Source organism: Mauremys reevesii, linkage group 2 (genome assembly GCF_016161935.1).
Source record: "Mauremys reevesii isolate NIE-2019 linkage group 2, ASM1616193v1, whole genome shotgun sequence".
Lineage (NCBI taxonomy): Eukaryota > Metazoa > Chordata > Testudines > Geoemydidae > Mauremys > Mauremys reevesii.
This window is the reverse complement of record NC_052624.1, coordinates 169227978-169239991: the sequence shown is the minus strand read 5'-3', so window position 1 is coordinate 169239991 and position 12014 is coordinate 169227978. Positions and strand designations below refer to the sequence as shown.

Genomic DNA, 12014 nt, shown 5'->3' with positions numbered 1-12014 from the left:
GCTAGGCACTTCAGTCCTAGTGACCTCCTAAGATTTTGCTTCACAAGGCTGAAGTTTGAAATTTGGGGAAGACTCTAGGTTAACCCAGAGTTTCAGTTAACTAAAGTTAGGTTAAACAGGGTTTGCCTAAATTAAAGTAGGCTGGAAAGTGAACTCCCACAATGCTAGAGTCAAAACCATGACCTTACAATCTCTGGCCCTATGCGTACATGACACACTTAGAGGCAGACATGCGTGTACACGCTTAGAACACAACACCACAATGATTTGATCACCACACCCTCCAAACCAAGAGGAGGATGTTTGGGGAAGGGGAAGGATCTGTCATGGTGAATTGTCCTTCATAATAGATAATAACTTCAGCTGCATTCCAGAACTCTACACACCTCGAAAAAAGGATGTGGATGATGCAAGAGCACAATTATCTTGTTTTCTGCACTCACTGATAACCTGGATTTGATAGCTATTGCTTCCAGGCTATCCCCTATGGTGGGTGTCTTATAATACTTATTTTACATGAAGTCACTTTTAAGCACAGTGGACACTACCTATGAAAAGGCCTCCGAAATTTCCATGTAAATAATAATAAAAAAAAATCGATCAAGTTTCAAATGTGGGTTCAGAGTGTAAAAGGATTCTCACCTCATGAACATTCATACTATTGGACTCAGTAAAATGGGTAAAATTTTATTTTAAAAGGTTACTATTATCCTTGTTAGGATTGTAAAACATTATTTTTCCTTTTTAGTCCTGAAGATTAGATATTATGCAAATAAAACCAAACAACCTTCCTTCTCTCCAAAACATGAGTGCTTGTGCATCCCACATACAAGCTGTGACACTGAAATGTGCTGTGATTGCAATGGTACATGTGTTTTACTCCATTTATTTCTGGGGTGCCTGAGAAGTTGATTAAAAATAAAACCTCTCACAAGAGCCGGAAAAATCAAAACTTCAGGAAAATCCCACTCATCACTTACAGCTGTCAGGAGATATAACTTGCACAGACTTTTCAGATTATTGAATTTACCACCAATATTCCTTTAGGTTGCACACTCCGTTGGATCTGGTCTGGTGTATTATAAACAGTATCCCAGTATGTGTAACACAGAATATTAATGCATGTTTGTGACAGAGTGCTGGGAAACAGCAACTGCTGCAGCACTCTGGTCACTGCAACTACAAGTAGTGTGCTGGAGTAGTCCTGACTAGGAAGAGCTGTGCCTAATTGGTGAATTGGGATGGGTTGAGCAGAGCCCAAAGCCTAATTAGCTCATTACCCAAGAGGTAGAAAAGGCAAAGGGAGGGAGAGACAGATCCATAGGCTTTTCAGAGTCAGAGCCAGGATAGATATTTCAGGAAGATGATATCTTCTGTCTCCCCACTCCACCATTGATCAAACTAAGGATTGTATGAAATTATAAAGCCAGAGCTGCATGAGTTTGTACAGGTGGTGGTGGGAACACGGTGAATTAACCCATGAGGTGGTTTGACGAGAAGATGGTCTCTGAGTGGTTTGTTGCTTGAAAAGAGATGGGAGTGGGACCCCACCCTCTCATGTCACAAAATTATTGCATGTGATTAGATTTTAAATTTGACTCTACAAACCCTAATTCAACTTAACCTAAATTGTTTAATTTAAATTGGGATGAACTTCAGTACATGCTTAAGTATTTTGCTGAATAGGGATGAACTTAAGCGTGTTTTCAAGTGGTTTGATTAATTGGACCCACATATCTATAATTTGACTGACCACAGTAGAGTAACCGAGTTGTACATTCCCAATATTGCCAACTGCAAGTGTTCAGAAATCATGAGGCAGGTCCAAAAACTCATGAAATTGTCTTAAAAATTAGACTGTTAAAATAATATATTATGAGTAGCTTTTTAGTTGCCTTCTGATTTTTCAACCTTTAAGGTTCACCTGCTCAAGCTTTTGTGAGGGCTAGAAATTTACTTTTTAAAAAATGAAACCTGAGATTCTCAAAAAATCACTTGACAACAAGAGCCAGGGCTTTAAGAAAACAACCAAATATCATGAGACTCAGGATAAAATTGCAAGAGTTGGCAAGTCTGCATCCTATTAGGAACACTTGTGTTCAGGAGCAAATGTTTTCATTTAACAATTGTGAATCTCAAAAGGTCTGAAGGTTTAGATCAGATAATTACCCAAAATGTTTGGATGAATGACAGGGAGAATGGTCATTGCCTGGTCACTGGTGAAAACACTTAACTTCAGCTCAGTTTTCCCTTCCATGAGCATCTGTACAATGGGAGGGGGAAAAAAAATCAACTGAAATTAACTCTTTGTTCATCGGGGATCAGACGGGGCTGCCAAAGCATTTTAAAATAAAAAAGTCACTCTCTCAGTTCCACCTCCCATTTGCTGTTCCACATCACCGAGAGAGAAACACTCCTGGGCTTCCAGAGGCTCACCTCACCAGACATTATTATTATTATGGGGAATCCCATTTGTGGGGTGATCATTACAGACTAGGTGGCAAGTTAACTATCACAAAGAATAAAACATGAAGCCACCATGAGTGTGGTAAAATGTTCATCTTCCTGCATTAATTCTGGCCCTTGAAGCAATGCATATTTCTGTTGCAAATGTACCTGGAGTTTTATAGTAACCAAAAAAAAAAAAATACAACAAATCTTTCCATTGCCTGAATAGATTTTTTTTTTCCATTTGCAGACAGCAGTCTGAAAAGAATTCTGAGTGCTGTAGTGGTTTCAGGCTATCTTGCAATCCTGTTCTAATTTAATAAGATTAATGACAGAAAATTAGTCAAGACAAGCGTTTGCCTGTTTGGTTTAACCCTGCTGTAGTTCAAATTATAGGAGGGAAGTGTTTTCCCCTAGTATTACTTAATTAGTAATAAGTAGAAGGGAAAGTAAAAAGAAAAAAAGTGTAATGCTTACAGGGGAAAAATATTTGTAGCTCAGAGGCTTTCCTGTCAGTGCAAAGGCCTGAATTAGAATGACTCTGAGCCATTCTATAAATATCATTTCAAATTTCTTCCTGGTAAAAAAAGTGTTAAGAGAAAAATCCACACAAAACAAACCTGTAAAAATAAACCTGTGTTCATTTTATACTACATTTCATAGTCTTGTTGTAGCTATGTATCTAATTATTTACATGACGTACTAACATTTTCCTTTTTTCATGTTTTAGTCTAGATAATATGGTAAAATAAAATGTTGTAATCTTTGACTAAGAGAGTATGATGTAACTTCATTGAAAGGTTTATTAGCCTGTACTGTGTGTTTAGCTGCACAAATTAATATGTACTAGAAAGAAAAATGACTGTACAAATGATGAGAGAAGTTTAACTGTGGTGACGGAGAATTCAAAACTGTTTTCCTGGATACCATATACTGCAATATCAAGCAACCAAAGATATGATGGCTGTGTCTGCACCGGAGGACAGACATTTGTTCCTACACTGACAAACACAAACAAGCCCAGCTGAAGGGGTTAAAGAACCACCGCAGGCTTGCTCTGTGATGAACTGTTTCAAGACATTGCATTCTGGATACTTATCCCACAGTTCCCAGACACAGCTTACAGAAGCTGTGGATTTTGAAAGACCACTGGTGCACTGTAGGGCAGTAGTGAGAAGATTTGTTGTCATTTTAAAAATGTAAAAGGCAGCCAGCAGCTTATTCCCAAGAGTGCCATTTGAGATCCTGAAATTTCATAACTCCCATGAAAAACTGATCTTGCAAGGAGGGAGGGAGGAATCAGCTTTTTCTTGCAGGAGTTGATTTAATGATCACACAGCGCATACTGGAGCATCACGTCTTTGGTGCATCATTAATTTTAAAGCGGTAGATCAACAGGACCTACTAGAGTGGAGAAGGGGACTGCCTGGTTAATTCCCAAAGACAATACCCCATCTCTTCCAATTTCAAGGTAACAGGCCCTCAAGGGTTCCCCAAAGAGGTAAAAGATTGCTAGCCATTGAGCCAAGAAGACAGCAGTAGTAAGGGGAGAGAGAGAGTGTATGTTTTGGGAAGGCATAGAGGTCATGTTGGGACCTAGAAAATCAGGAAGGTTCCTAACAAAAATCTTTCCCAAACCTCAAAAAAGTTTTAGATTTAGTTCAGTTTAAGAGAAGAGCAATGGTTTTGGGATGTGGAGGTGGGTTTTTACATTAAACGAAGCATGTTTGTCTATCCCGATTATCAACCCCATTTAGCTGAGATTATTTGGGGAAACTACATTAAAATTATCACAACTGTGCTGTTCTCAAAGCAAAAGTAATTAGCACCTAAATAATATACATCTTTTTTTATACACCCAAATGGCAAAAACTATTTGAACACATTACCTTACTAGATCCAGAAGTGAATATATTAGTATGGCCAGATATTGCTTAAGGGAGTAGTTAATAAATTCTATCAAAAAGGGCAAAAATGCCTAAGTGATTTAGGAGCCTAAATCCCTACATCTCATTGACACTCAATGGAAGGTAGAGGCCTTAGTACCTAAGTGACTTTTCAAAATAGGGTTTTCCTCATTATTTATAATAGTAGCTATTTGCAAAATTCTTTCCTTTTGCTTTCCTTTCCTTTGCGGGGCAGAGAAATTCAGAGCTTATTTTTTCTTTTGCTTACAAGAATATATCATTTAGCTCTTGATCCTGGAAGTGCCGAGTACACTAGACCAGTCCAGCAAAACTCTTAAGTGGGGTGTTTAATTTTAAATAGGTGAGTAGACTTGAAATCAATGGATGCCCAGCACTTCTAAACATGAATTTTGCTCCTGACTTTAGACATCCATGTTTAAAAATTCTGATCACCAAGTCGTCTTCTTAATGCAGAGAAACATCCAACAGGAGACAGAAGAAAGGGTTCCAGATATCATAAGATTATGCATCTGTACAGAACAACAGTTTCCACAGTAAACACTAAAGTTTCACATGCTTTCAATTTAAAACAATACTTACCAGTGAAAGTCAGTCATAAAAAAAGAAACATAATAAATACAGAAAAAAAAGAGAGAGAGAAAACAATTCCTAGTGCCCTTGAAAAATGTCACTGTGGTTAAAGTTCGCACTATTAATTGTGTAGAGGTAGAGAAGATGGGCAAGCAAATCAAGAAAGATACTAAATATTTGAAGAAAAATATCCTAAAAATCAAGCTTTGGGCTGGAAGTTCATTACTATACTGCCCCTCTGAATTTTTTCTGAAAGTAAATGCGAAAAATTGAAACCAGACTAACATTCATCAAGGGAAAATGTTATCATCTACCCAACCACCCACTGACTGTTCAAATAATATTGTATATATCTGTGCACTTCTGCATATTTATTGAATGTGTCAAGTTTTCGCTCCCAAGTAAAACTTACTGGCCCTGTCAAAAGTTCACCAGCTGCACCAGTGTCTTTGATGGCCTGAGGAAGAGCCCTGGTGCTAGCGTCATGGAAGAGCCTGTGGCTTTCCTCTCCCTCTTCCAGCTGAGATTGGTATGTTGATGCATGGGGCCCAGAGAAGATACAGAAGGAGGGAAATTGAAAAAATAATAAACAATAAAAATATAAATTACAGAAAGCATTCACAAAGCCAGCCTGATTTTATTATCTGGCCTTGAGAAGGAATTTTGTATTTTCAGTCAAACTATGCAGAATATGCACTGTAAACATTCTGCACCCACAGCTCAACATTTTTATAGCTCAGTAGGACAAGAACTAAGAAGAATGTAGAGCGATGCTGCTATATAGTCCCAGCAGTGTGGCCAACATGCTGCCACATGGAAAGGAATCGAGTTTACAGGTGTCACATCTTAAACTGGCTAAGTCTGGGAATGTGGCTGAAGTGGCAGTTTCTGTTTCGGGGCTGGTGATGAGGACAAAAGTGCACCAACAATAAAATGTGTCTCAAACATCCATTCCCTATGAGCCAGTATAGAATGGTATAGCACTGTAATCTCAGCTGAGGTGGTCAGCCCTCCCGGAGTACGGAGGGCAACGGTGTTGGGGAACTGAGGGCAGGGAGATGGGATTTACAATGGAAAAGAAGCAGCAGCCTATAAGAATGCAGAGGTGAGATATCTACAACCTACCTCACCTGGAGTGGATGAAATTCTGCTAGATCTGTTTTTGGTGGAGGGGAGGGTGCTGGAGCAATACCCTGTGGTTGGATAGGCTGAGCGAGAGTCAGTGATTCACATCCAGAGGCCTTATGTTACAAACATAAGACACATGAAAGTGAAAAAGAATACAAAAGAAATATTGCTATGTAATGGCAAAATCAAAGCCACATGTCAATAGTTGACAGGATACAGAAACCCATTGCTGCTAGCTCCTATTCATACTTACACAATGGTTTTCCCAATGTGTTTAAATGACTTCTCCACAAATTCACGGACACTGTGGACCTCCCCAGTAGCTATGACAAAGTCCTCTGGCTCATCCGTTTGCAACATCAGCCACATAGCCTGCAGAAAGATAAACAAATCCAGATTAAGTGCACCTGTAAGTGGGCCCTTTTGTACATATTATATTACCACATTTTGATTTGCAGATAATAAGATACATGTATGCATGCAACTAGGGAAATTAGCACTTTTTAACATGAGGCTGTTAGCTAGTTCAGCACAACTCTTACAAGTGACTAATTGGAATTATTTTACACTACAGAAAATTGTCTGTAATATACCTGATTTTCTCTTTGTTTCACACCAGGGATTTCTGTGGGGGATATTTTAAATCAAGACTCAGTGTTCAAAAGTAGACAGTAACTCTTAGGAGTAAGAACCCATTTATTATAAACCTTACATTTATTCACATGTAATGGAAAGCAAAATATTATATACCCCTCTCCAATTTAAGAGATGTTGTCAGTAGGGCAAAAACATAGAACTACCTAACTTTGGTTAAATACATTGTTGACTATTTTAACCTAGATTTAACCCAAATAAATACAGGACAGACAGGACAGAGAGGACCAGTATTTTCATAGTGCATTATTTCAAATTCAGCTATTCCTCCTGCACACCCCTGGAGATGCATTTGAAGGTGTGGCAAACAAGATTCCCCTTTTCAATGTACGGAAATACTAATGGAGAAGTTAGGCAAACACTTAAGATTCTCTTTCAAAGAGTGCAGGCTGTGCAAAGATCAGAATAGTGACCAAAATCAGAACTATTTCTAAATCACAACTTCACAGATTACTACTATTGTTAATTGTGTTACATTTATGCCTAGAGGCCCCAGAGGAGATTTTGTGGCTTCATTGGACTTAGCACTGTTCAAACACATAATGAGAGAGAATGGCTGCTCCAAACAGTTTCCAGTCTAAATAGAAAAGTCAGACAAAGGGTGGGAGGGAAAACAGAAGCACACTGAGGTAAAGTAATTTGCCTAAAGTCACACAGCCAGTCAATGTCAGTAATAGAACCCAGGTCTTCTTACACCCAATCCAGTGCCGTATCCATGAGACCACACTGCCACTCAGAAACTATAGATGGAAAAAATAAAACTATCACTCTAGGTCAAAGTGATGGAAACACTTTATTTCCTTAAGTTAGAAACAGGGAGCAATCGATGCACATCAGAGCCTTCTTTTAATAAATAATCAGTACACAAAAGCAAAATAATTCATCTCTTTCTCCATAGGGTAAAAGGAATTGCCATCTTCTTATAGTGTAATCCACAATGCTATTTGCATTGACCTCTTCACATCAGATTTAAAGAAAACTTTAGTAGGTCCCCAGATGCTAGTGGATAGTCTGCAAATCAGATTAATAAAAGCTTTGGGACAGCTCCGTTTCTCTCAGTAAATACCACCTGAAAAGTTCAATTCTTCTCTCCCCTGACCCCCCCCACCCCTTTTAGTAAATCAGTGTCAGGCAAAGCAAGAAGATATACTCCCTTCAAATTATTCTATTTGCAAGTCATTTTGCTTCCTGTTGTTTTTTTGTATCTTTAATATTTCTGCGAGATTTTATTAACACGCTCCTTTTGCCTCTTGAATGTGCACGGAAGGTGGGATTTTGGGCAACTCCTGTGTATGTCCTTGACATTAATTGTGCTTTAGGGATGTGGCATGCTGGGTGGGACAATGGCAGCAGCTTTATTTTTCCTCCCCAGGGTTGAGCTCTCTAGCCAATGACGCAGCAATATACGATTGACTGATGAAATTCCTTCTGCTGGCAAGAGATGTCTTAATTGCTATCTTTGATACTATCTTTCTTGGAACATTCGGGTTTTTGTTTTTATTCATAGGGTTACAGTAAATCACTGACACCCTTTCTTTCATGTCTGACTAGACTTGTAGGGTTCACAGCCACACCAACCTTCAACAGAGCAAAAATGAATATTTTAAACATGGGGCTAAATCCTGAAGTCCTATCTCAATCCCTGATCCCACAAACATTTATTTACCTAAGTAGATCTACTGAAACCAATAGGATTGCTCAAAGGAGTAGGCACTATCTGAGCGAATAAGGGACTGTAGGATCAGACTCTCAGTCCTTATTCAATCAATCAAAATTCATACGGACAAAATTCATCCTATTGCCATAAATGGGACTTTTACAGGAGTAGTTACAGCAGAATACGGCCTATGGTATTTGGGGAGTTTAAAGCAATTTTCTATGATTTAATAACACAAATATTTTAATTTTTGCACATATTTAGTGTGGCAGAGTATTCACGGTGCCAAATTAAAAACCAAAAAACACAGTCAATACAGCATCAGGTATTTATGTAGTCGCTGTTATTTTTGTGTGATGCTTAACTGCATTTTAGCTACAGAAATATATAGATGAGCTAGTCGTTAGCAGAGAAAAAAAAAAAAAAAAAAAAAAAAATTAGTGAATTGCAAGATGGCCCATAAGGTGTGGAGAGAGAGAACTAAATATAGGAAATTAATCTCAATTGGTGAATAACCCCAACCATTCCCAGTCTTTATTTAGACCACACAGTGGTATCTAGTTTGCATATTAATTAAAGTCTCTCAGTCTCTGTGAAGTCTGTTTTGTTTTTTTTTTTTTTGTTGCAAATCTTCACAAGTCTGTAGGAAGTGTTTTAAGGTTGAAGGTGGTTTTTGATCACTGGTTTTTTTGATGTCAGATTTATGGATGTCAGATTTTTTATCATTTTGTCCGTTTTTTGAGAGATGGCCGGGGCCAATGAGGCATGGCAGCAGAGGGCATTGCTGATAACATGATGGTATATATCACGGGTGTAGATGCAGGTGTGATGGTGTCTGATGGATGGTGTGAGTGATGATGTCACTCCTGTGTGATATGTGGACAGAGCTGTGACAGAGCTTAGGTGCATCATCGGGCTTTACATGAGTTGTTAGTTTGGTTGGTGTGAGTATTTGCTTGTATTTGCGGTGCTGGGTGAGTTGGTCTTTAAGGGGTGGCTCTATATAAGGACTGGCCTGTGGGGGTGAGTGAGGAGTCTGGAGGGAGGATCTGATTGATGATGGCTGTAGAGGTTGATGATGGGTTGGGGCTGTAGGTGATGGCTGGTGGTGTGGTATTATTTTCTCTGTTTCTTTTAGTTTTCTTTGTGAGTGGCTTCTGGGTACTCTTCTGGCTGGGTTTTCATCTTTCTTTTTCAATCTAGGTTTTGGTTAAGGATTGATAGAGAAGATTGTTAGAGATCTGTCTGTCCATAGGATTGGAGGTTTAGGATGTATCTTAGAGCTGAGCTGAAGAGCTTTTTGTGATGGTGGTGGTGTGTGGGGTGGTGTCTGGTGGCAGCATGAGGGGATGGTGGTTATAGGCATGTGTGGTAGTTATGTGATCAGTGGGTTTTTTATTACAGTAGTAGTGAGCACAGTAGTGTCGTGGATTGTAGAGGCTGAGGTTGATGGTGGGGGGAAGGATATTGGAAAAAATTGTGAATTCTCGAGGGCTCTTTTTCTTTGAGTCCAGATGATGAAGATGGTGATGTGTGAGTCATAAGTAGTAGGGGTGCAGAGTAGAGGAGTTAGGGAAATGTTGCACAGTTTAGAGTAGAGAAGTTTAGAGCGAGGTGCCATGCGAGGGGCCATGCATGCACCATAGCGTTGAAGATATACTGAGATTGTAAATTGTCCCCAATGAAGAAGAAGAGAATAGTTGAGTCAAGTTCAGCCACCACCAGGTTAGCCGTGATATTAGGATAGATACTGTTCCGAGCTGATCCTGTTCTCCGTGCGTGTGGAATGTTAGTGTAGATGATACATCCATAGTGCAAGGAATGGAATCCAGAGTGGAGAGAATGGATTGATATGAAGTTTGAATAAAGTCAAGTCAGAAGTCAAGTAGTGGGAGGTAGTGCTGGGGGCCTGGAGGAGAGAGTCTATAGCCAGAGAGCCCTGTGGTAGCATGCTGTTAAAGTACCAGTACCAATGCTGCAGACCATGTCCAGGGATCTGAGGTTTATGGATCTCTGGAGTAGCAAATAGAATACACCGGGTCATGGTCTGTATAGACTGTTGTTCTACACCTGGTTTTTTTTTCAGAGTTTTGTTTTTTCAGATGTATTTTCTTTTGTTTCTAGGGGTAGGATGGAGAGGTAATGGAGTTAGAGAATGTAGAGTTCAGAGCTGTCTGGCAGCCTCTCTTCATATATCTACCTATAGATGCTCGTCTGGCAGCCTCTCCTGTTATGATGTCAGAGTTGTATTTCACCCACAAAAAAACAGTAACCACATAAATATCTGATGCTACTTTGACTGGGTTTTTTGGTTTTTAGTTTGGCAACATGAATGCTCTCTCTCTCTCTATATATATATTTTTAAAACTTCCTACCAGCTTTTTTGGATTTGCTTTGTCATGCTTTTCTACCATTTCAAAGAGGAAGCAAATCTTGGAGCATACATTGTGGTACATTTTTACAGGGTCAGGCTTGTAATGATCAAACAACACAGATGCTGTTAAACTAAAAGGAACTTCTCCCTGAATTTCTGCTAGTAAAAGTGGTGCTTGGAATAATGATTACTTGAAAATTTATCACGGTTTGCCCTTCTATTTTCTTTTGGCATTCAGTCCATCTTATAATTAGCCCAATCAAACCAGTGAAAAGTAACATTCTAATAATTATGAAAAAAATAATTGATTATTTCAACAAGGAGGTAAAGAGTTGTTCATTTGAACATGTCTGCATGTGGTTTTGTACAATAAAGACAAAGGCAAGCCAGTGGGCAGAAAATACTTCAACAAACTCAGCATCAAAAATGTTCATTTCTGCTGTTACATATTATGTAGCCAAAAAGAAATCTGTGTATAAGTAGTAGCTACACACTTTCCCTACAGAATGTGCCAGGAATGTGCTCTTTTTTTCATCACATTATCAGAGGCCCTTGATCTATCAATTTCTAGACATTTCCCGTAAGAGATCATATTGTACCACACTCCAGGCAGAGAACAAGAGTAAGGAGGGAGAAGGGATACGCAGCTCCAGATTTAATTGTCATTACTGAATGGTTTACTGGTTTTAACAGAGAGGAACAGCTTTGTTTAAATTTCCACTGAGCATAATTAATGGTTATTGACTGGTAAATGAAGAACAGGTGACACTCTGAATTAGAAGATAAATGATCTGGTGTTCTAGCGTGATAATGGCTTAGTAATTGCTACAAAGCCGCAGCCTATCGCGCCCCATCATAATGCTAGATCATGTCCAGGACACAAAGGCCTCTGTGTGAAAAGTATTCAGCCGTTCACCTCCTTATACAGCTGCCCAGTGATTTGGTCCATTTATTCTCTGATGGACTGCACAACTGAGGCAAAAGTTCACCAATTCTCACCTTCCTGTTCACATGCTGAACCACATGACCCATGGCATGCCTGGGCTGCAATCTATGATAAAATCATTGCCCAGCTCCAGCTCTTGGCTATCTTTTAACCATCCTGAGGTCACATATTTTAGGAATTTTTGTGGAGTGGAAAGAGGGGCATGGTTTTTCTTAATTTTCTCTGTAGGTATTTTTTTTTTTTTGATATCCCTAATGGGCCGACAGAAAGTCACTTATCACAATACATATCTCTAACTCTTTCCTTACT

At 39.1% G+C, this 12014-nt stretch overlaps 1 protein-coding gene across 1 annotated transcript in view; it reads right to left on the bottom strand.

Annotated features, from left to right (window-relative positions):
• GMDS (GDP-mannose 4,6-dehydratase) overlaps nt 1-12014 on the bottom strand; it is a 544205-nt gene that overhangs the window by 105739 nt on the left and 426452 nt on the right. The window contains exon 8 of the mRNA XM_039525666.1: nt 6328-6446. Coding sequence (XP_039381600.1) covers nt 6328-6446 — 119 coding nt within the window. The remainder of the gene's footprint in view (nt 1-6327; nt 6447-12014) is intronic.